At 43.7% G+C, this 26231-nt stretch overlaps 1 protein-coding gene across 1 annotated transcript; it reads left to right on the top strand.

The window, feature by feature from the left end:
* The first annotated feature begins 1283 nt into the window (after positions 1-1283).
* Positions 1284-25926, top strand: LOC120059743 (protein dispatched homolog 2-like). The gene is made up of 8 exons (XM_039008798.1): positions 1284-1345; positions 19438-19860; positions 19942-19971; positions 20411-20534; positions 21105-21232; positions 21607-21710; positions 21953-22050; positions 22426-25926. Exons 1-8 carry the CDS (start codon positions 1284-1286, stop codon positions 25924-25926), a joined length of 4470 nt encoding a protein of 1489 aa, XP_038864726.1.
* Positions 25927-26231: the final 305 nt, after the last annotated feature.

Below are 26231 nucleotides of genomic sequence, written 5' to 3'. Positions count from 1 at the left end.
GTTACAGCCTTATTCTAACATTGATTAAATTGTTTTTTTCCTCATCAATCTACACACAATACCTCATAATGACAAGCAAAAACAGGTCTTTAGGTTTTTTGCAAATGTATTTAAAATAAAAAACTCATATCACATAAATATTCACACCCTTTACTCAGTACTTTGTTAAAGCACCTTTGGCAGCGATTACAGCCTCGAGTCTTCTTGGGTATGACGCTACAAGCTTGGCACACCTGTATTTGGGGAGTTTCTCCCATTTTTCTCTGCAGGTCCTCTCAAGCTCTGTCAAGTTGGATGCAGGTCTTCTAAAGGTTTGTCAAGTGTATCCTGTTTCCATAACTAATGGAAACAGGACACACCTGAGCTCAAGTTCGAGTCTCATTGCAAAGGGTATGAATACTTATGTAAATAAGGTATTTGTTGTTCATATTTAATACATATGCTAAAATTTCTAAAAACCTGTTTTTGTTTTGTCAATATGGGGTATTGTGTGTAGATTGATGAGGAATACAATTAATTTAATCAATTTTAGAATAAGGCTGTAAGGTAACAAAATGTGGAAAAAGTCAAAGGGGTCTGAATACTTTCTGAAGGCGCTGTAATATCATTTATATTCAAGTCGAGGCGGTCGGTCACATATTTATATTCTGGACTCTGATATTGCTCGTTCAGATGTTTTTAATATCTTGACTTTTTTTTTCTTTTTTAAAATTGAGATTATTTGTGTATTAGTATTGTACTGTTAGACATTTACTGAAACACAAGCATTTTGCTACACTTGCTTTGACATCTGCTAATCTGTGTATGCGACAAATAAGCTTTGAGGGACCAGGCACCTCACCCTTACTGTTACTCATTTCTCACCTTCACGGATCCCCAAATTACTACCCGTGATGACTCTTCACCGTGTATTCTAATGAGCATATACTGTACTTGCAAACAGGAACCCTTCTGGATGTATACACATGAACATCCATGCATGTTCTCTCACACACAAAACGCACACACACAGACAATCTGTCACGCACACACAATCAGTGTCACACACAGACAATCAGTGTCACACACAGACAATCCGTGTCACACACAGACAATCAGTGTCACACACAGACAGACATATATGGGGCACTACGCACACTAGAAAATAGTAGAGGGCCTAAGGCGTGAGAGAGGAGGCCGACATTCAAGATCCCCCTGAGCACCGACATCTGTCTCTTCAGCGTATTTTATCAGGCCCCGTTGGAATGAAGATGGGGACTGGGTTAATCCACTCCAGGCTAAGAATGTCATCCTCCCAGCAGCAGCTCCTTCTCCAACCCCCCGGGCCCCCTATCATCCACCCCAGGTATGCCCCAGTGGGAGCCAGGGGATGGGCTGTTCCTGATTAGCACTTTCTCCAGGGATGTGGAGGAGGAGTGCAGTAGAGAGAGAGATTGAGTGTGTCTGTGTGTCAGAGACAGCAAGAGAGAGAGAGAGAGCAGAGAGAAGTGAGAGAAAGAGCAGAGCAAACGAGAGAGAGCAGAGAGAGCGAAGTGGGAAAGAGAGCAGAGTGAGAGAGAAAAGAGAGCAAGGCAGAGAGAGAGCAGAGAGAGATATAATTTGGTGCTTCTGTCCCCAGCCAAGGAGGGCCTACAGCAGCACCTAGATCTTCTGCACAGATTGTCAGACCTGGGCCCTGACAGTAAATCTCAGTAAGAGAAAAATAATGGTGCTCCAAAAAAGGTCCAGTTGCCTGGACCACAAATACAAATTCCATCTAGACACCGTTGCCCTAGAGCACACACAAAAACTATACGTGCCTTGGCATAAACATCAGCGCCACAGCTAACTTCCACAAAGCTGTGAACGATCTGAGAGACAAGGTAAGAAGGGCCTTCTACACCATCAAAAGGAACATCAAATTCGACATACCAATTAGGATCTGGCAAAAAAATACTTCAATCAGTTATAGAACCCATTGCCCTTTATGGTTGTGAACGTCTGGGGTCGACTCACCAACAAAGAATTCACAAAATGGAACAAACACCAAATTGAGACTTGGCATGCATAATTATACAAATATATCCTCCTTGTACAACGTAGAACACCAAATAATGTATGCAAAGCAGAATTAGGCCGATACACGCTAATGATCAAAATCCAAAAAAGAGCTGATAAATTCTACAACCACCTAAAAGGAAGCAATTCCCAAACCTTCCATAACAAATCCATCACCTACAGATAGGGGATCTTCTCCAGGTTCATCTAAGAAAGCTGGTCGCGGGGCTTTGTTCACAAACAGAGCACCAGGACAGCAACACAATTAGACCCAACCAGATCATGAGAAAACTAAAAGATAATACTTGACACATTGGAAGGAATTCACAAATAAACAGAGTCAACTAGAATGCTATTTGGCCCTAAACAGAGAGTACATAGTGGCAGAATACCTGACCACTTGTAACTGACTCAAAATTAAGGAAAGCTATGACTATGTACAGACTCAGTGAGCATAGCCTTGCAATTGAGAAAGGCCGCCGAAGGCAGACCTGGCTCTCAAGAGAAGACAGGCTATGTTCACACTGCCCACAAAATGAGGGGGGGAACTGAGCTGCACTTCCCAACCTCCTGCCAAATGTATGACCATATACAAGACACTTATTTCTCTCAGATTACACAGACCCACAAAGAATAATAAAACGTATCACATTTTTATAAACTCCCATATCTATTGGGTGAAATACCAGTGTGCCATCACAGCAGCAAGATTTGTGACCTGCTGCCCCAAGAAAAGGGCCACTAGTGACGAACAAACACCATCGTAAATACAACCCATATTTATTTATTTTTTATTTTGCCTTTTGTACTTAGACTATTTGCACATCATTACAACAACGTACAGTGCATTATGAAAGTATTCCGACCCCTTCACTTTTTCCACATTGTTACATTACAGCCTTATTTCTACAATTGATTAAATAGTTTATCCTAAATCTACACACACTACTCCATAATGACAAAGCAAAAACAGGTTTTATGAAATCTTTGCTAATGTATTACCAAAAAAACGGAAATATCACATTTACATAAGTATTCAAACCCTTTACTCAGTACTTTGTTGAAGCACCTTTGACAGTGATTACGGCCTTGAGTCTTGTTGCGTATGACACTACAAGCTTGGCACACGTTTGGAGAGTTTCTCCCATTCCTCTCTGCAGATCCTCTCAAGCTCTGTCAGGTTTGACAGGGAGTGTTGCTGCACATTTATTTTCAGATCTCTCCAGAGATGTTCGATCGGGTTCAAGTCCGGCTTCTGGCTGGGCTACTCAAGGATATTCTGGGACTTGACCCAAAGTCACTCCTGCGTTGTCTTGGCTGTGTGCTTAGGGTTGTTGTCTTGTTGGAAGGTGAACCTTTGCCCCAGTCTGAGGTCCTGAGCGCTCTGGAGTAGGTCTTCATCAAGGATCTCACTGTACTTTGCTCCGTTCATATTTCCCTCAATCCTGATGGGTCTTCCAGTCCCTGCTGCTGAAAAACATCCCCACAGAATCCCCACAAAAGGCACCTAAAGGAATGGTCCTTTAGGTGCCTTATGGCAAACTCTAAGCGGGCTGTCGTGTCTTTTACTGAGGAGTGGCTTTCGTCTGGCCACTCTACCATAAAGGCCTGAGTGGTGGAGTGCTGCAGAGATGGTTGTTCTTCTATAAGGTTATCCCATCTCCACAGAGGAACTCTAGAGCTCTATCAGAGTGACCATCGCGTTCTTGGTCACCTCCCTGACCAAGGCCCTTCTCCCCCGATTGCTCAGTTTGGCCAAGCGGCCAGCTTTAGGAAGAGTCTTGGTGGTTCCAAACTTCTTCCATTTAAGAATGATGGAGGCCACTGTGTTCTTGGGGACCTTCAATGCTGCAAACATTTTTTGGTACCCTTCCCCAGATCTGTGCCTCGACATAATCCTGTCTCGGAGCTCTACTGACAATTCCTTCGACCTCATGGCTTGGTTTTTGCACTGTCAACTGTGGGACCTTATATATAGACAGGTGTGTGCCTTTCCAAATAATTTCTGAATAAAAATCAAAGTTTATTTGTCACGTGCGCTGAATACAACAGGTGTAGACCTTACAGTGAAATTCTTACTTACAGGCTCTAACCAATAGTGCAAAAAAGGTATTAGGTGAACAATAGGTAGGTAAAGAAATAAAACAACAGTAAAAAGACAGGCTATATACAGTAGCGAGGCTATAAAAGTAGCGAGGCTACATACAGACACCGGTTAGTCAGGCTGATTGAGGTAGTATGTACATGTAGATATGGTTAGAGAGAGAGAACAGTCTATGACTGGGGTGGATGGGGTCTTTGACAATTTTTAGGGCCTTCCTCTGACACCGCCTGGTGTAGAGGTCCTGGAGGGCAGGCAGCTTAGCCCCAGTGATGTACTGGGCCGTACGCACTACCCTCTGTAGTGCCTTGCGGTCAGAGGCCGAGCAGTTGCCGTACCAGGCAGTGATACCACCTGCCCCTTTACTGTCCTCACGGTGGCCTCGGAGCTACAGGGGGGAAATAGGTTATACTGCACTATCAGGAGAGAATTATGAGAAAGCAGTATAACTATTTCAACACGTTCTCAGGACAAACCAGTACAATGTGCTCTATTACTTTGGTCTGTTACAGTGAATAGATAACTGTTTTATTTAACTAGGCAAGTCAGTTAAGAACAAATTCTTATTTACAATGAAGGCCTACACCGGCCAAACCCAAACGACGCTGGGCCAATTGTGCGCCGCCCTACGGGACTCCCAATCACGGCTTGTTGTGATACAGCCTGGATTCGAACCAGGGTGTCTGCAGTGACGCCTCAAGCACTGAGATGCAGCGCTTTATATCGCTGCACCACTCGGGAGCAAAGTGTGTTCATCAAGGTAGTCATCACAGTAGCCTACAACTACAGTTACGACCGCTTACAATCAAGTTGCAAATTAGACTGTAATGGATTGATGAAATAGACTTGGTGGATTTTTAGAGCAATGGGCAGAGTAGCCAACAGAGGGACACTATCTCCTCCAGCTGCTGATGCAGAACTGAGACCCAAGGTCAGGAGAGGTTCAAGAGGAAATACATTGGAAGGTCCTGCAGATGCACATTGAGGCTTTTCATCCATTTTACACATGCAGCAGAGCATAATAGACACAGAGAACGGGATAGCTCCTTAAATAGGCAACTAAGTCACACTGATGGGCTGGAAGTGTCTAGTTTTCTAACACTGTAGGTCATGTTTTTTTTTAAGGCAGGGCTATGTTGTGTGTTTGTGTAAGCTTCTGACACCTTGATTAGTCTATGGAGATCAATAAAGTTATATTCTATTCCTTAGGCAATGTATGTATTTATTCGCGTACCTTGATGATGTTTGGATGTTGCAGTCTCTGCAGCAAAACTATTTTTTTTTTTCAGTTTTGAAAGACAGGAGCTTGTGACAGCCCAAGGGGGTCTTTAAAATCCGCGAGACATCTCCCCATGTCAATTCCTTTATCGTACACAGTCTTCAACGCGACAGAATGTCCCTCCGATAGCACATCTTTGAGCACTATTCTGGTATAAACCGAACCAAGGATATCCACAGCTTTCATATCAACATGCTGATCACAGCCAATATGATCCTTATTCGTTCTAATAGATTCAATGGAAACTTCACTCTCATTCTCCAAACAAAAATCCAAAATGATTACTTTCAAATGATTGATGTTGCGCAAAATGTACGGATTCATCCAACAACCTCTCTACCCCAGAATAGATGAGGAAAGGGAGGATTTCCTTGCGTCTTTCGTTGAGTTCATGAAGTAGTTCTACCTAGTCTATCAGTAGTTCTACCCAGTATAGTGACTAGTAGTTCTACCCAGTATAGTGACTAGTAGACTATCAGTAGTTCTACCCAGTATAGTGACTAGTAGTCTATCAGTAGTTCTACCCAGTAGTGACTAGTAGTCTATTGGTAGTTCTATCCAGTATAGTGACAAGTAGTCTATGGTAGTGATTCCCCTGTAATCAGAGACTGATTTACAACTGGGACACCAGGTGGGTGCAATTAATGATCAGGTAGAAGAGAAAACCAGCAGTACTTCAGAGCTCCAGGGTAGGATTTGAATACCTCTGGTCTAGACTGAAAATACCTTTGCCTAGTTGAAAATACCTAGTTGTAAATCAGTCTCTGATTACAGGGGAATCACCCACCTGGTGTCCCAGTTGTAAATCAGTCCCTGATTACAGGGGAATCACCCACCACGTTACATTGAAAATAACAGTTTGATGATTGTCAGTCTAAACTAAAAAAGGTCAAATTAGATTTTGTTGATTTTTATATGTAAAAATACAAATTTATTACATATAAAAATCAACATGCTATTTCATTGTGAGATAAGATAGGTAAACATCTTCATGCAGATGGATGGAGTAACCATAGCAACACACCTTCCTAGTCTGTTTTTAGATGGCTTTTTTTTAAATGGCACCATGCACAGTATTCATCAGCAAAATGGCATTATCTTCTTACGGGTACAAGGGCAGAGGAACAATAGCTAGCCAATTGCCAGGGAAAATGAACTGGAAATATACTTGGATGAAAGCCCTGCAGTTCTGCTTGCAATTACTTTAACTAACTATAGGTCTAATGGTATTACAAATGTAACAGTTGAATTATTAACCATTACTTTCTATCCTAGACTGAAGGTCAGACGTGATGATTCATTGTGAAATATTGTTCACAGTTCACACTTCCCTTACTGAAATATACAATATACCTTGTTGCTCATTTGGGAACCATCCTCACAATTCTCATAGCATGCCTTTTAATACTCCTGGCCCTTTATCTTCCTATCTCGTGTTCATAAGCAACATCTTGCCTTTGGGAACCTCTTGTATCCCTTATTAGGGAAATCTTTCCGCTCTGTCTTGAGCTGTATCCAGGACATAAATAAAACATTTTTGCTCGCATCACTACTCACTGAGAAGAAATCTGCCACAGGAAATTACCATGGGTGTCGTTTCGGGTCCAACCTTAATCCAGAGTAGACAAAGCTATAGGCGGGCTGAGGATGTAGCGGCATTAGCCTCAACGCTTCATGATCAACCCTCACAGCTTATTTACAGACGGAATGTACAGTAGCTACAGTACAACATTGGCTTACAATATAGATGCTAAACCCAGTGTTAAATCTGTCATGTGAAAATCCAATGGCAATGGGCAGATTGAAGCTCATTCTGAGTACTGTGTATCTGTAGGCCTACTTAAGTATCTTGTCATATAGACTACTCAAACTTGCATAGATTTATTTTAAGAGCGAAATGCCATGTTTCAAATGTTATTAAGTCAATAACCTCAGAATTTCTTTGGAGCTAATTGACTGTTTCTCGAAAGAAAAAAAGGGACCGTTTGGAACATGTACATCTAAATGTGAGATACATCAATGGGTTCTTGACATAATATGCTACTCTGTAGGCATATTTAAAATGTTATAGTCAAAATTATAATCGCTAGCTAACAAAAAAGTAATGGTTTCTCTAGAAAAGGAACTGCTTGCTTGGATCATCTAAATCAAATGTTTTGACACAGACAAGTTGTTGATAAAGGATGATTTCAGACTGTGTCTCTGTGCCAGAATACGTTGGTATTTTCAACCAATTTTTCCAATGGTTGCCTCTGAGTGTAAAAAAGCACCATTGATCTTTCCTCCAGCCTACACTAATGGGATCAGTGATGACGACGATGTGTCTGCATTATGATTCATATGTAGACACAAACCAGCTGGCGTGCCACTGATCATTCACCAGAGGAGCCTGCATGATGTCTTTATGAAGAGTAACCGAAGGAGGAGCAGACTCGCTCCCTCTCAGGTCCCAGGTGCCTTTTCTGTCTGCATTAAAAGGACAGAAGAGTGTTTATCAGCAGAAGAGCGGCATCACCTGATGGCTACAGTGACGGTAAATTAGGTAACGGCTCTCAAATATGAGCTGGAGCTAAACTTTAATTAATGGAGTACTGTAATTATATTTGGAAGCAAAACGAAGAGTATTTCCCAAATCTAACCCTCTGGGGCCACAATAATAAATACAAAAAAATAAGTGTATCATATTTAGTCTTCTGTTTTGTATTTTAACCAAAACGGTATCATTTAACTATTGTTTTTAGGCCAATCTAATCTAAAAGGATAGTTGCCCGTTATATAGGCTAGTTATGTGACAATACAAACATTTCGCTACACCCGCAATAACATCTGCTAAATATGTGGATGCTTACCAATAAAATTTAATTTGATACTGTATTATTCACAATAAATTATTCAGACTTACAGGTTCATGGCATTCGGTCAGCTTTCTATATAAAAAGGTCAATAATAGATTAAGAAGAGAGAAATGTAACAGATATTGTTTTGAATAGCGGGCTACGCACGAATCAAAACAATGCAGGCAGTATCGTGGATACATTGTATCCGTGTCATACGGTATAGGCCAGCACCACCCTCAATTGAACAGCGCCCGTGCTATTCCCGGTCATCTAAACTTCTCCTCAACAGCAGAAGAGCTCATCACACCACGTCGACCAATAGCAAGCCAGGCTTTAGCAGATAGGGTTACTCAAACATCCATCCATCCGTTTTTTTGCCGTTGTACAATAGAACCGATCTTACTATTCCAAGTAGTAAACACGAGGCTGATTTACTCAATTTCCCAGTTGGAAATTTCCGACAGGAGAAAAGTAACTGATAGAATGGATACTTGCTCTATCACCGATGAGCGCGCAGACGCTATAGTCATGGATTCGCCAAGACCTGAAAGACCTGCAAGGGACACATTTCAAAGGTACGTAGCCTTTCGTTCTCTGTTCACCTCAAAAAAAGGCACGGTGTTTATCTAGTCGGCTGTTAAATTATTCCTCTGCATCATTAAATATACATTTGTATTGGTGCTTTGTCCAGCCATTATTGCCGTTATGTCAGTGTAGGCTACATCAATCTGTCTGTCAATGAATATCAATTTTCTTTGTGTTTGTAAGCAGTTGATGACCAAAGCAATACATTTCATGGATTTCTCAGGGTCCTATTCTTCAATATTGTATTTATTATAATGTACAAACGTGCCACTGCTTACATGAATTGTAAATCAAGAGCAGACTAAACAGGAAGAAGTCCATCTTTCATTTACTCGTTTTTGGTGGGTGAGAAATACATTGATTTGTATTTGTAAAATGTGTTCTCAAATGCTCTACAATAGCAGCCAATCTCTCCCCAGAGTATGTTTAATTGAAATGTAATAGTCCAATAACAGGTTGAGTGTGGCAGTCAATTCACCCAATCCACAACTAACATTCACTTCAATAGGCAATCTCCCAGGATCCAGAGATATCTGGTATTCCTCAGCTCACCCACTCACTCTGTGCTCTCCCAAGTCAGCATAATGCAGATATGCATACGACATTGCTGACACAATAGCCTACCGTAGGGTCGGCTCAAGGGAAACCACAAATCCACTGGGCAAAACTCCACCATGCCAGTTGTTTGATAGATAACTAATAGTCACTACATTGCCCCTGCTTTAGTTTAGCTGTCAACATTGGACATACACTATATACACAAAAGTATGTGGAAACCCCTTCAAATTAGTGGATTTGGCTATTTCAGCCACACCCGTTGCTGACAGGTGTATAAAATCGAGCACACAGCCATGCAATCTCCATAGACAAACAATGGCAGTAGAATGGCCTTAATGAAGAGCTCAGTGACTTTCAACGTGGTACCGTCATAAGATGCCACCTTTCCAACAAGTCAGTTTGTCAAATTTCTGCCCTGCTTCCCCGTTCAACTGTAAGTGGTGTTATTGTGAAGTGGAAACGTCTAGGAGCAACAACGGCTCAGCCGCAAAGTGGTAAGCCACACAAGCTCACAGAACAGGACCGCCGAGTACTGAAAAATCGTCTGTCCTCGGTTGCAACACTCACTACTGAGTTCAAAACTGCCTCTGAAAGCAACGTCAGCACAATAACTGTTCGTCTGGAGCTTCATGAAATGGGTTTCCATGGCTGAGCAGCCGCACACACAAAAAAGCTTGCTGTCGTTGGACTATAGAGCAGTGGAGATGCGTTCTCTGAAGTGATGAATCCCGCTTTACCATCTGGCAGTCCAACGGACTAATCTGGGTTTGGCGGATGGCAGGAGAACGCTACCTGCCCGAATGCATAGTGCCAACTGTCAAGTTTGGTGGAGGAGGAATAATGGTCTGGGGCTGTTTTTCATGGTTCGGGCTAGGCCCCTTAGTTCCAGTGAAGGAAAATCTTAACGCTACAGCGTACAATGACATTCTAGACTCCAACTTTGTAGCAACAGTGTGGGGAAGGCCTTTTCCTGTTTCATCATGACAATACCCCTGTGCACAAAGCGAGGTCCATAGAGAAATGGTTTGTCGAGATCAGTGTGAAAGAACTTGACTGGCCTGCACAGAGCCCTGACCTCAACCCCATCAAACACTTTTGGGATGAATTGGAATGCCGACTGCAAGCTAGGCCTAATCGCCCAACATCAGTGCCCGACCTCACTAATGCTCTTGTGGCCAAATGGAAGCTAGTCCCCGCAGCAATGTTCCAACATCTAGTGGAAAGCCTTCCCAGAAGAGTGGAGGCTGTTATAGCAGGAAAGGGGGAACCAACTCTATATTAAACCCCATAATTTTGGAAAAAGATGTTCGACGAGAGGGTGTCCACATACTTTTGGTCTGCAGTGTATTACAGTACTTTATGTAATAGCTATGGCTAGATACATATAATTCTCTCAACATACTGATGAATCGCAGTGCTAGCTGCGCCACCAGAGTCTCTGGGTTCGCGCCCAGGCTCTGTCGCAGCCGGCCGCAACCGGGGGGTCCGTGGGGCGACGCACAATTGGCATAGCGTCGTCCGGGTTAGGGAGGGTTTGGCCGGTAGGGATATCCTTGTCTCAGTATGTAAAATGTAATAAAAAATGTATGCACTCTACTGTAAGTCGCTCTGGATAAGAGCGTCTGCTAAATGACTAAAATGTAAAATGTAAATGTAATTGGTTCGACTTGTGGATTAGGGAACTATTGGATAAACACAATTAACAGGGAATAATACTAATGTCCGGTTTCTCCAACACAGATGAAAACTAGTCCTGCAGTCCAGCACCAGGCCTAATTTGTGTCTGGGTAACTGGCCCTAAATGTTCTACGTAGAAGTATTTTTGTTGAGATGTGTGCATCTTGGGAGGTTACGAAAAGGAAGGTCAATAAAGGGATAATGTGAGATTCTGTCAGATGTGTCACGAACCGGCTCAAAGCCCGTAACAAAAGGGAGACAACGTGGAGATAAGAATAACAAAATATATTTATTAACTAAGTACAATGGTGTGTGTAATCAGTAATCAGTAGTGTAAGTGAGTGTTTTGCATGCATGAATGTGATAATGCAGGGTGTTGAAAGGTTCCAAAGCAAACAAGCAAAAAGCACCAAGATACACAACAAAATCTATAAAGGTGTCTGCATGGAGAGAGTCTCTTCCGTGAATGGGGAAGTGGTGTATTTATCCTGGGACACACTGGGCCCAGGTGTTTCCCATGTAGCTGACGACCCTCCCAACTCCGCCCACCGGCATCCTAATAAGGAAACAAGAACAAAGAGAGAATACGGCAGACAGAGGGAGGGTCGTCACAGATGAACCATTTTTATATTTCCGTGTGCAGTATGAAGGAATTTAGAGTTAGTTACGCAAGCTAATGTTAAACTAGCATTAATGCAATGAGTGGAACTCTGCAGCTTAACTGCCAGAATCTCATAGTATCCCTTTAAGTCAGCCACAAACAAAATGACCCCGCTGGCCGCCAGTTGGGCAACTCTGCTTTAAGTTGATTTAAAAGTATTCTGAGCTCTAAGAGCGCTTCATTTTCAGGGGGGGGGGGGGTTTCAGTAAAAAAAAATCAGAGGTCACCGAGGACAAGAAAGCTGAGCATCATAGACCATGTGTCTGCCCTATGGAAAGAGGAGCATCATAGACCATGTGTCTGCCCTATGGAAAGCTGAGCATCATAGACCATGTGTCTGCCCTATGGAAAGCTGAGCATCATAGACCATGTGTCTGCCCTATGGAAAGATGAGCATCGTAGACCATGTGTCTGCCCTATGGAAAGATGAGCATCGTAGACCATGTGTCTGCCATATGGAAAGATGAGCATCGTAGACCATGTGTCTGCCAAATGGAAAGATGAGCATCGTAGACCATGTGTCTGCACTATGGAAAGATGAGCATCATAGACCATGTGTCTGCCATATGGAAAGATGAGCATCATAGACCATGTGTCTGCCATATGGAAAGAGGAGCACCATAGACCATGTGTCTGCCATATGGAAAGAGGAGCACCATAGACCATGTGTCTGCCATATGGAAAGAGGAGCACCATAGACCATGTGTCTGCCATATGGAAAGAGGAGCATCATAGACCATGTGTCTGCCATATGGAAAGATGAGCATCATAGACCATGTGTCTGCCCTATGGAAAGATGAGCACCATAGACCATGTGTCTGCCCTATGGAAAGATGAGCATCGTAGACCATGTGTCTGCCCTATGGAAAGATGAGCATCGTAGACCATGTGTCTGCCCTATGGAAAGATGAGCATCGTAGACCATGTGTCTGCCATATGGAAAGATGAGCATCGTAGACCATGTGTCTGCCATATGGAAAGATGAGCACCGTAGACCATGTGTCTGTCATATGGAAAGATGAGCACCGTAGACCATGTGTCTGCCCTATGGAAAGAGGAGCATCATAGACCATGTGTCTGCCCTATGGAAAGAGGAGCATCATAGACCATGTGTCTGCCCTATGGAAAGAGGAGCATCATAGACCATGTGTCTGCCCTATGGAAAGAGGAGCATCATAGACCATGTGTCTGCCCTATGGAAAGAGGAGCATCATAGACCATGTGTCTGCCCTATGGAAAGAGGAGCATCGTAGACCATGTGTCTGCCCTATGGAAAGATGAGCACCGTAGACCATGTGTCTGCCCTATGGAAAGATGAGCATCGTAGACCATGTGTCTGCACTATGGAAAGAGGAGCATCGTAGACCATGTGTCTGCCATATGGAAAGAGGAGCATCATAGACCATGTGTCTGCCATATGGAAAGAGGAGCATCATAGACCATGTGTCTGCCCGATGGAAAGAGGAGCACCATAGACCATGTGTCTGCCCTATGGAAAGATGAGCTTCGTAGACCATGTGTCTGCCATATGGAAAGATGAGCATCGTAGACCATGTGTCTGCACTATGGAAAGATGAGCATCATAGACCATGTGTCTGCCATATGGAAAGATGAGCATCATAGACCATGTGTCTGCCATATGGAAAGAGGAGCACCATAGACCATGTGTCTGCCCTATGGAAAGCTGAGCATCATAGACCATGTGTCTGCCCTATGGAAAGATGAGCATCGTAGACCATGTGTCTGCCCTATGGAAAGATGAGCATCGTAGACCATGTGTCTGCCATATGGAAAGATGAGCATCGTAGACCATGTGTCTGCCATATGGAAAGATGAGCATCGTAGACCATGTGTCTGCACTATGGAAAGATGAGCATCATAGACCATGTGTCTGCCATATGGAAAGATGAGCATCATAGACCATGTGTCTGCCATATGGAAAGAGGAGCACCATAGACCATGTGTCTGCCATATGGAAAGAGGAGCATCATAGACCATGTGTCTGCCCTATGGAAAGAGGAGCATCATAGACCATGTGTCTGCCCTATGGAAAGAGGAGCATCATAGACCATGTGTCTGCCCTATGGAAAGAGGAGCATCATAGACCATGTGTCTGCCATATGGAAAGATGAGCATCATAGACCACGTGTCTGCCACATGGAAAGAGGAGCATCATAGACCACGTGTCTGCCACATGGAAAGAGGAGCATCATAGACCACGTGTCTGCCATATGGAAAGAGGAGCATCATAGACCATGTGTCTGCCCTATGGAAAGATGAGCATCATAGACCATGTGTCTGCCATATGGAAAGAGGAGCATCATAGACCATGTGTCTGCCATATGGAAAGATGAGCATCATAGACCATGTGTCTGCCATATGGAAAGAGGAGCATCATAGACCATGTGTCTGACATATGGAAAGCTTGCGTTTCATAATGCAAATAAAACTACACTGAACAGAAATATAAACGCAACATGTAAAGTGTTGGTACCATGTTTCATAAGCTGAAAAAAAAGATCCCAGAAATGTTCCATATGCACAAAAAGCTTATTTCTCTCAAATGTTGGGCACAAATTTGTTTACGTCCCTGTTAGTGAGCATTTCTCCTTTGCCACGATAATCCATCCACCAGACAGGTGTGGCATATCAAGAAGCTGCTTAAACAGCATGATCATTACACAGGTGCACCTTATGCTGGGGACAATAAAATGCCACTCTAAAATGCGCAGTTGTGTCACACAACACAATGCCACAGATGTCTCAAGTTGAGGGAGCGTGAAAATGGCATGATGACTTCAGGAATGTCCATCAGAGCTGTTGCCAGAGAATTGAACGTTCATTTCTCTACCACAAGCCGCCTCCAACGCCGTTTTAGAGAATTTGGCAGTATGTCCAACTGGCCTCTCAACTGCAGATCACGTGTAACCACGTCAGCCCAGGACCTCCACATTTGTCTTCTTCACCTGCGGGATCGTCTGAGACCAGCCACCGGGACAGCTGATGAAACTGAGGAGTATTTCTGTCTGTAATAAAGCCCTTTTGTGGGGAAAAACAAATTATGTTTGGCTGGGCCTGGATCCCCAATGGGTGGGCCTTGCGCCGAAGTGGGTGGGCCTATGTCCTCCCAGGCCCACCCATGGCTGCGCCCCTGCCCAGTCATGTGAAATCCATAGATTAGGGCCTAATGAATTTATTTAAAATTGACTGATTTCCTTATATGAACTGTGACTCAGTAAAATCATCGAAATCGTTGCATTTATATTTTTTGTTCAGTATATTGGTCAGAAAAGGCACATACAAATACTTTTCTGTCCTTTTCATAATGATAAGCCAGAGACACCTGTTATTGACACAGGAGGGAGTGACAACGCTGGAGGTAATAGTTGAAAGACCCCGTAGTCAGTGTAGCATCTCTATGCAGTGCCTTTCCAAACCTGTTTTTTTTGCAAATGCATAGAGCTGTTACCTATTGGTCTTGACTAATGATTAAAAAAAAGTAAAAAATGTTGTCCTATTTCATACATGTACACGTGTGTATTAAAACACTTGTGAATTGCAGATGTTTTTTGTTGTTGTTGCATATCCCACTCTCCCTGATGATATGCAACCACTGACACTCAGGTACCGTTGTCAAACTTCCCCATGATGCATCAACTGCCTGCTTACTCAGTAGCCAACAAAAAACCAACCACAACAATCAATATTCAATTCTGCATGAGAAGTACCAAATGCATCATAATAATTAGGCGAGTGGTTAAATGCCGTGAAACCAAAGAGAGTGGTTAAATGATGTGAAACCAAAGAGAGTGGTTAAATGCCGTGAAACCAAAGAGAGTGGTTAAATGCCGTGAAACCAAAGAGAGTGGTTAAATGCCGTGAAACCAAAGAGAGGGGTTAAATGATGTGAAACCAAAGAGAGTGGTTAAATGATGTGAAACCAAAGAGAGTGGTTAAATGCCGTGAAACCAAAGAGAGTGGTTAAATGCCGTGAAACCAAGAGAGTGGTTAAATGCCGTGAAACCAAAGAGAGTGGTTAAATGCCGTGAAACCAAAGAGAGTGGTTAAATGCCGTGAAACCAAAGAGAGTGGTTAAATGCCGTGAAACCAAAGAGAGTGGTTAAATGCCGTGAAACCAAAGAGAGGGGTTAAATGCCGTGAAACCAAAGAGAGGGGTTAAATGCCGTGAAACCAAAGAGAGGGGTTAAATGCCGTGAAACCAAAGAGAGGGGTTAAATGCCGTGAAACCAAAGAGAGGGGTTAAATGCCGTGAAACCAAAGAGAGGGGTTAAATGCCGTGAAACCAAAGAGAGGGGTTAAATGATGTGAAACCAAAGAGAGTGGTTAAATGATGTGAAACCAAAGAGAGTGGTTAAATGATGTGAAACCAAAGAGAGGGGTTAAATGCCGTGAAACCAAAGAGAGGGGTTAAATGCCGTGAAACCAAAGAGAGGGGTTAAATGCCGTGAAACCAAAGAGAGGGGTTAAATGCCGTGAAACCAAAGAGAGGGGTTAAATGATGTGAAACCAAAGAGAGGGGTTAAATGATGTGAAACCAAAGAGAGGGGTTAAATGATGTGAAACCAAAGAGAGGGGTTAAATGATGTGAAACCAAAGAGAGGGGTTAAATGATGTGAAACCAAAGAGAGGGGTTAAATGCTGTGAAACCAAAGAGTGGTTAAATGCTGTGAAACCAAAGAGTGGTTAAATGCTGTGAAACCAAAGAGTGGTTAAATGCTGTGAAACCAAAGAGTGGTTAAATGCTGTGAAACCAAAGAGTGGTTAAATGCTGTGAAACCAAAGAGAGTGGTTAAATGCTGTGAAACCAAAGAGAGTGGTTAAATGCTGTGAAACCAAAGAGAGTGGTTAAATGCTGTGAAACCAAAGAGAGTGGTTAAATGCTGTGAAACCAAAGAGAGTGGTTAAATGCTGTGAAACCAAAGAGAGTGGTTAAATGCTGTGAAACCAAAGAGAGTGGTTAAATGCTGTGAAACCAAAGAGAGTGGTTAAATGCTGTGAAACCAAAGAGAGTGGTTAAATGCTGTGAAACCAAAGAGAGTGGTTAAATGCTGTGAAACCAAAGAGAGTGGTTAAATGCTGTGAAACCAAAGAGAGTGGTTAAATGCTGTGAAACCAAAGAGAGTGGTTAAATGCTGTGAAACCAAAGAGAGTGGTTAAATGCTGTGAAACCAAAGAGAGTGGTTAAATGCTGTGAAACCAAAGAGAGTGGTTAAATGATGTGAAACCAAAGAGAGTGGTTAAATGATGTGAAACCAAAGAGAGTGGTTAAATGATGTGAAACCAAAGAGAGTGGTTAAATGATGTGAAACCAAAGAGAGTGGTTAAATGATGTGAAACCAAGAGAGTGGTTAAATGATGTGAAACCAAAGAGAGTGGTTAAATGATGTGAAACCAAGAGAGTGGTTAAATGATGTGAAACCAAAGAGAGTGGTTAAATGATGTGAAACCAAGAGGTTCAAACAAAGGACAAATACTGACATGGTTCCCTCATGAACAACGTGCTTGCTAATTCCATCTCCATAAAATCATTAAACAGGCCACCAGTAGTAGTACGGGGGCCAAACATGAAAGCAGCAGTGTAAGCACATCAACACCTTTAGACCCAAATACGATGTAATATCAACGTTTAGCAAAATGCACAGCGCTGTTCCACCGAGGGTGGTACTGGCCGACAGTATGACACGAATACAATGTAGCAGGCTATCGGCATAGTAACACCCTCTTTAGACTGAAATAAAATGTCATATCAACCTTTGATAGGACGTTTCCCGTGTCAATTCATATTTGAGAGATTGGCAATATCTCAGGCGATTGTTGTTTGATACGTAGCTAGCATGCAGGGGGCTCGTAACGCCTAGCTGGAGGTATTTTTTGTAACTGCTCTGTTCAATAATGAATTGGATCCACTAATCGCCTAGCTATGCAAGAATGACCTAGCTCTATTAAAAGTGGTCAATGAGAAGCAGTGAATACCAGAGTTTACCACTGCAGCAACACAGTCCTAAGGAGTGCAGTGGGCAGCACCTGCTGCTAGCACAGAAGCCCCCATCATGCTGCCGTCGGTGCGCTGTGCAGCTTGTGATGTGTCAGCTGAGGGGTACATGGCAACTTCTAATTGGACAGCAAAGAAATAATGCTTTCACCTGAGTAAGTTCAGAAGCAAGCTGGTGACGCATCAGCCACCCAACAGCAACATATTGTCTTCCCCCTGCCAAAATGGTCATCTTGACGGGGTGATTTGAGTGGAACCACTACGTAGGTTTGAGAAATTGACTCCACACTTTTAAGCGACCGATACATCTTTAGACACTTTTTATTATTAATACAGCAACATTTTGAAATGCACAATGGCACACAGTCGAGTTGTGATGAATTTGCTGCCCACCTATCTCTCCCCGGTGGTTGGAAATGCAAATAAAACCCTCAAGTACTGCTCTCTGTTTACTTACCCCGTCGCCTTGGTGATGAGGTGATGGGGGTCAAAAAAGTGGCGTCTCAGTCCACCCAGACGACCAGGTCTGGAAAAACAACCCATAACGTCATTTGACTCTCTAACCGAAGTCAGATTGAAATTAGACTGGTGCATAAATGTCTGGTTGTCCCCCATAATGAAATCGGGGAGGGGACTGTGGATATGTTTCCGTACGTTCGTACGTTTGTCAAATGCAATTTTGACTAAACTTGGGTGAATGATGCGTCTTGCCATCGAGATCCGGCATTTTTTTTAAATTACACTGATTGGCCCAAGGCGGGAGCTATAGAAATTAACTGAAATCTGTTAGTCACATGCGATATCTCAATTGGCCCAATGGGGGACTCTGCATCATTCGTTGGGGGATGACATGTTTACTGTTGCCTTGTTTAATTCGGTAATACTATAGAGCTCTCAAACTCAACTCTGGACCTCAAAGCCAGTTTCACTGCATGTTTTCATTGTTCCCCTCTAATTAGACCTGGGACACGAGGTGGGTGCAATTAATTATCAGGTAAAACAGAAAACCAGCCGTCTCCGAACCTCGTAGGTTCAGAGTTGAATACCCCTGCTATAGAGTATTGTAATAACCTGCATTCAATATTACTTACAGTTCAGTAAATAGGGATTCCGATTTAGAAACGTTACTTGTCATTAGGCCTAACGCAATTACTAATAGTGCTTAACGTATTCAGCTCTCTCTCTCACTGATAGTCAGCAGAGTTTCATTGTGTATAGTTTATGTCCTGTTCTTTAGAGAAAACACGAGGAAGAAAAGCACATAACTTAACCCATAACATCTGTGCAATGCACGTCTTCCATAAACATGAGTCATTCTTCATCAGATCCACTGCAGTCTCCATCAACAGGACTCTCTTTTGGATGATGAAATGCAGGCAGGGCAGATGGAGCATCTCTGGGACTAATTGGGCCTTCAAGCAACGAAACAATACTTTAGATGTCATTCCTTACCTAATTAATTTGGTTTGCCAAATTGGGTTTCAAGCAACGCAACAATACTTTGTAAGTCACCCCTTACACAATTCATTTGGTTTACCTACTCAAGGCTTAGTGAAACTGTTGCAGCCGGGGAAGCAGCTGAGCTGAAACATTGATTATCAAAAATTATGGTGTACAATTGACAATGACAAACTCTGCCACTGTAGGGATTATAAATAAATACACTTTCCCCCCTCTGTCTTTTCACAGTGAGATACCGGAGGTGTCACTGTGTCCTCCTGACAGTGTGTGCCCGGAGGCCCAGGCCACTCGGATCCAAACCGAAGGGGACCAGTCTGACAGCTGCAGCCTCCCCAGACCCTCCTCCTCCACCTCCTCCCAGCTCTACCACCAAGTCTCCCAGGGATGCACCTACCATTCACAGCAGCACCGACAATGTCACTGTTGTGGCCATCACAAGCCAATCAAAGGCAAAGCCTGTCTGGAGTCGCACCCAATCACTGTGGGTCCTCCTCACACCGACTGCTCGACAAGCGCTGTCAAGACGGGTCGCAGCTGCAGCCCCTCCCATGTTCCTTCCTGTCACAACGCTGTCCGCTGCCACTGGCTGCACGGTTCCCATGACGGTGGTGGCCCCCACCAGTCCAAACAGCATCATGTGGTCACAGTCAGGTCTGTATGCTGTACACAAGCATAATTATCATGCAAAAATTATAAAAAGGTCAATGACGCAGAATTATTTGTCTATTTCAGGGATGATGGACTCTACTGGATCCCTAGAAAGTCAGTATCCACGACAACAACATGATTGTGTAACAGCAAAATGACCTACAATTTCCATTGCATCCTTAATGTGCACAGTGCATGGCAGTAAATAGGACAAAAAATATATTTAGTCTTTCATTTAGCTATACAACATGGTTCTAAGCTCAAAATTGTATTTCATTAAGCTATACAACATGGTCGTACGCTCAAAAGTATTTATCTATACAACATGGTCGTAAGCTCACAATAGCATTGCATAACTCAAAATATGAGTACTGGTGACCAATGTTTTGAAATTTAATGTTAAATGGTGTACTTAACTGAAAAATACTTGAACCATGAGACTTTCCTAGCACACCCACCGAGTGAGACACACAGTACAGTCCTTTTACTATGCAAAGCCCATTAGAGATAAGTGTCACTGAGATCCTCTTTTCCTGTGGCATTTTCTTGACAGTTACTCCCAGGTGGTAGTGAAGTATCCTCTGGTGGTGCTCGCCGCATGTGCAGTAGTCCTCCTGGGATGCTCCCTAGCCGGCCTGTTGATTGGTCCCCTGCCAGACTTCTCTGACCCGCTGATGGTGAGTGCCTCTCTGCAGCACTGTCGCGTTCTCTGCCAACTTCCTGTCAAACCGAATGCTACTGTAAACCCCTTTTTTTAGCTCGTCCCCTGCCTCTTGAAAAGCTGCCGTAAATAAAGTAGACCCGGCAGATCTCTCAAAAAATGACATCTTGTATTTCTGAGCTGACAAGTGTAACCATATCAGTGCAATTGCTGGTATAACGAACAGTCAAGAATAGTTACATAAACAAATTGAATTACCATGTGTGTAATAAATGTGTACAGTTAAACTCATGGCGATCAACATGTAATGACCATGGCAGAGACCAGGGTAAAAATACATCTTGAAGAATATTGAAGACAACGCTATATCAATCAACACTGTATGTACAATGTCACTATCAATTTTCAAAGCATCCATTCTAGTATGTCACTAAACCTTAGCATCTAATCAGTCTTTATTCACCTACTGTAGGCCAAACAGTCAGCATTAGGCGTACATATTTCTCATGTAAATTAATTCAGTATTGTTTTCCTGTTTCGGTTGTCGTCAGATGTTGTTGCGTTGACTTTGATGTTTTTAATGCAGGGGTTTGAGCCTCGAGGAACATACATTGGGGTGCGACAGTCTGCCTTGGCCAAGCTTCAGCAGAACACAGGGCCTGGAAACACACTGTCTCTGATACCGCAACACCTCAAAGACAAGACAGCTGGGAGGTACTGTGCTAAAACCGGAGGAGCTCTCCACCACACACAGAGAGCCCTGCACAAAATGGCTGCTACAACAGAGTAGAACCATGGGACATTGTGTTCACTCAGCCGCAGATTATAATTACTCACTAAAACAGGCTACAATTTGGCATCTTTCAGTTCAGAGGCACGATAGAGATGGAACAGGGTTACACTTGCACATGATATAGTATAGCTACGATTTTAAAAATGCTGGATAATTGTATAGGGAGTCCATATGTCCATTGTTGCTTGGGGTGCTGATTTAGCTATTGCCTGTGTGATTGATATGAATTGTATAGATGTCTCATGTATAATTGTGTTGTGTTCATGTTTATTTTATTGAGCTATGGAGACGGTAGCGGAGGGGATGCCGGTGGGAGCCAGGAACAGTTGTCCAGGCAACGGTCTAAAAGAATGCTAGACAGGGATTCGGCCCAAGACACATTCCTCTGTGACGCTCCAGGTAGGCTACTAACATGTCTCTCTGCTACTAGAGAAATGTTCTTAAAACTTTAGCAGGAAACATACCCATAACGTATCAATCAAAAAATCTAGGTATCGACGAGCTACTTCATCATTCCATTGTTCACTTTCAGTTATGAGCAAAACATAAGCAATCCCTCTAGATACATTTTTGTAAGTGGAGACTGAGGACAGTCTTTGTTGAGGGGTGCCATGTTCTTGATTCCATCTGTGACATCACAGGAGAGCGCTACGCCCAGCTTGTGTTCCGCTCTGGAAACTCTGCCAGTCTTTGGAGCCTGAAGGCGATCTACTCCATGTGTGAGATGGAGCAGGCCAGGGTAGGTCTTCATGCATCTTAAAAATCAGCAGACCATCTGCCATATATCCACCATTACCAACCAGACCACAAAATCAGGGAGCCAACTCAAACAAATGAAATACCTTTCTGGGCTACAGAACTTGCCAGGCACTGATAGCACACATCTTAAAACGTTTATATTTATTTGAAAGAGAACAAAAAAAGGTGTTATTGATCCCCATTAGCTGGTAGATGAAAATAAGTTATGTGAAAAGTTGCTATAAAATCTGTCCCTTTCAATTTACTCTTGTAATAAAAAGATATATGGAACATCAATTACATTGATTTTGCCATAGGTAGAGGGAGAATAAGTCAACAGAAGTGTGTAAATGCCAAACTTCTCTTTATGTTTCAGATTCGTTCACAACCCCACTTCCAAGATCTCTGCAAGCAACATATCCGATTGGAAGTGGACGGTGCCATAATCAGGGGAGGATGCTGTCCAAGTTGGTCACTGGGAAACTACCTGGCACTTCTCAGCAATGCCTCATCCTGTCTCAGCCTGACCTCTGTGCAAGTGTCAGAGAGTCTGAGCCTACTACGCTATTGCGCCCCATACTACCACGATGGAAGGCTGGTGGCATATTGTGCAGAGAGGGGCTCGCAAGGCAACTGTGCATCTGTGCCGACTCGGTGCAAACACTCTCGTGCCGTTTTCCAGATATTGCATTACCTGGTTGATAAGGACTTTCTAGGGCCACAGACAATAGAATATCAGGTCCCCTCACTGAAATATAGCCTCCTGTTTCTACCGGTGGAAAAAGGAGATCACTTGATGGAGATATACATGAACAGCCTTGAAGGTCGTGAGCTTACATACAAGAACACTACTATTACAGGAATGGACCTAGGCATCAAGCAAAAGCTTTTCAAGTATTACCTGGCTAGGGACTCCATCTACCCTGTTCTGGCTGTAGTTTCACTGTTCCTCACCATAGCCCTTTATTTGCAGTCTCTTTTCCTATCAGCTCTGTCTTTAGTTGCAATTGTGGGTTCTCTCTTGACTTCCTATTTCTTCTACAAAGTGGTTTTTCAGCTGACATTCTTCCCTTTCCTCAACTTAGCTTCAGCTTTCATCCTGTTTGGTAGTTGCTCTAACCACGCCTTCACTTTCATTGATTTCTGGAATCTACAACTATCCCAGAATCCACCCGTTTCTCTAGAGATAAGAGTCAATCGAGTTCTCCAAGAGGTCGGATATTTGATATTGGCATCAGGCCTGACTTCTAGTGCCACGTTCTTCTCGGGGTTCCTGAGCAGCATCACGGCAGTCAGATGCTTTGCTGTGTACCTGGGAACAGCTTCCTTAATCTGTACTTTTTCCGCCCTTGCGTGGCTGCCCAGCTCGCTCATATTACGCGAGCGCTACACTGTGCCTGCCTCAGCCTCTGTTACCGCACAGGCATGGAAGCCTTGCTGCACGAAAAGTATTGGCGGGTTCTGGGACACAAGCTCGCGAAAGCGTTGCCTCTTCACCTTGGGTCAGAAGCTACGAGGGTTGAAGCGGGGACTGTCCGACACCTCCAATTTACTTTTCCTGAAAATCCTCCCATGTGGAGTGGTCAAGTTCAGATACATTTGGATCTGCTGGTTCGCAGTGTTGGCCGCAGGAGGAACATACATCTCAGTTGTAGACCCTGGTATGAGCCTACCCACTTTAGACAACAGGGCAACTCAGTTATTCCGCTCTAGCCATCCCTTTGAAAGATACGACGCTGAATATCGCCACCAATTCATGTTTGAACGGCTGGTGAACGGGGAGGACAAGCTCATTACATTGACTCTTGTATGGGGAGTCATCCCAACCGATAACGGCAATCACTTTGATCCAAAAAGCAATGGATCTTTAGTTATGGATCCAGAGTTTAACATGAGTAGCCCAGAGGCTCAGGTGTGGTTGAGAGACTTGTGTGGAAGAGTTCAAAACCAAAGTTTTTATTTACCATCATCATCATCATCTGAAAACGAAGGCTCAACAGACAACGTCTGTATTGTCGAGCAACTCGTACACTGGGTGTCTATTCGACGATGCTCAGAGAGTGAGGATGCCTTCCATTTTTGCTGCAATGATATTCCCTTTCCTTACCCACCGGGTGTTTTTGAACAATGCCTGAGCATGATGGTGGCCGAGCGGCATGCAGAGGGCTACGTGTCCGAGGTTGGAGGCCTACATTTTGAGGCAGATGGTCGAATAGCAGCCCTGGTAATGGTATTTAGAACTACGCACCGCTATAGCTACAACTTTAGTCACACCACCCTTTTCTATAATGATATTGTGTCATGGTTTAATGGTGAAATGTCTGGCGCACCACTGGGACTAAAGGAAGGATGGTTCGTGAGCCAGTTGACACTATTTGACTTGCAACAATGTCTAAGCTCAGAAACCCTTGTGGTCACTGGGTTCTCTGTAGCCCTAGCGTTTGCATTGCTTCTTCTGACCACATGGAATATTCCACTGAGTATTTATGGCACTGCTGCTGTTGGAGGAAGTGTTTTTGTCACCATCGGCCTCCTGGTCCTTCTAGAATGGCAGCTTAGTGGTGTGGAGGCACTCTTCATATCAGCTGCTGCTGGGCTGTCTGTCGACTTTTTAGCCAACTACTGCATATCATATAATTCAGCTCCACACTCTGATAGAATTGGAAGAGTTGCACATTCTCTGAAAAGAATGAGCTGTCCTGTAGCAATAGGATCCGGGGCCTTCTGTTGTGTGGGCATCGCCATGCTCCCTACTACTGCCTTGTTGTTCAGAAAGCTGGGGATTTTCTTATTTCTGGTGAAATGTGTAGCATGTGGATTTGCCACTTTCTTTTTCCAATCCCTATGCTGCTTTTTCGGTCCTCAAAAGAACTGTGGGAAAATAATGTTGCCATGTTCATCTGAACCAGGGACTGAAAGTCTGCCCTCCTGCTCAGCAGCAGAACCTAGGTCCTCGACCTGCGCAGCCAACGGGGCTTTTGGAAGATCAAGAGTTCGAAGGAATTTCAATAAAGACGAGGGTAATTACCTTTACCCGAACCATCAGCGTCAAAGACAGCGACAGGCAGGGGGCGGAAGGGAGCCTGAGCAGTATGAGCTTCAGCCATTGGCCTGTCAGCTGAGTGACAGCTTTGAGAACAGCACGTGTACTAGTAAGCTATCCAACAGACCCTCAGTTCTCTCGGATGACATCCAGTTCGGTGGGCTGAGTCCCAGGAGGGATGTGGAGAGGAGCAACATTGAGGCAGATAGTGAAGAGCTCTGTGGGAGGCACCACAAAGGCTGTCACCCACCCCCAGCTTTGCAGACCTCTTCCCCATACAAAGAAAACACCCTAGGGCCTGTAGTAGCTCCTCCAGGTGACCTGGCTAAGGAAAGGCTCTTGTGTAAGACGTGCAGAGGACAGTCTGCTGGCATCAAGCACTGGAACGTATCGCTGTCCTCTTCCTCAAGCATGGAGGACACCATCATTAGTCAAACAATAGAAACAATTTACCAGCCATCCCTCTCAAAGGACGAGGCCCCTAATAGTACCTTTAAGCGTCACCCTCACAAACGCCTACTGTCATCTCAGAGTTCATTTGACGGGCTAGAGGATTCCAATGAGACTTGCCTTATTGACATTGAACCTGGACCCTCAAACCAACAGACTTCTATTGAAGCAGAGGGAGAACTGGAACCACAACCAGGACACCTTAACGGAAAGAGACACACCCTACGTCTCTCCCTGAGAGAGACCACGTATGAGACAGCCTCTCCGGGGTGTGGGAGGGGCCGTACGAGCCAGAGTGAAGGACCAGTGATGTTGCCAAACAGTAAACCAGATTTGCCTGATGTGTGGATCAAACGAGATGGGCAGAGGGAAGATAAAAGCTGAATCGGATTTCAAAAGATAAATGTCTAATCTAAGCATGCAGAAGTGTTCAGTTTATCATCTGTCCGCTTGATTATTTCAGTCAGAAACTGCAGAATGTTACGTTGTGAATAAGATTCTTTGTAATGGATTTACACATTTTGGAAAATTCACAGCTGGACAGACACTGGAACGTGGATAATCACTGGCCTTTTTGTTATTCGACTGTAGTACCCTGCTCTATATCCATCGTCTGGATAGATTCTTAGACAATGTAATTTGAACACTTTACAATCATTTCAAAATACATTTTAGATGTGAGTGAAGGG

Source organism: Salvelinus namaycush, chromosome 15 (assembly GCF_016432855.1).
Source record: "Salvelinus namaycush isolate Seneca chromosome 15, SaNama_1.0, whole genome shotgun sequence".
NCBI lineage: Eukaryota > Metazoa > Chordata > Actinopteri > Salmoniformes > Salmonidae > Salvelinus > Salvelinus namaycush.
This window is presented reverse-complemented; position numbering and strand designations above follow the sequence as displayed.

Bases quoted from the DNA above. Each gene is read 5' to 3' on its own strand.
- LOC120059743 (XM_039008798.1), top strand. From the start codon at position 1,284: ATGTCATCCTCCCAGCAGCAGCTCCTTCTCCAACCCCCCGGGCCCCCT. The intron at 21,711-21,952 runs GTAGGCTACTAA...GTGACATCACAG, and splicing joins ATTCCTCTGTGACGCTCCAG to GAGAGCGCTACGCCCAGCTT. The intron at 22,051-22,425 runs GTAGGTCTTCAT...TTTATGTTTCAG, and splicing joins GTGAGATGGAGCAGGCCAGG to ATTCGTTCACAACCCCACTT.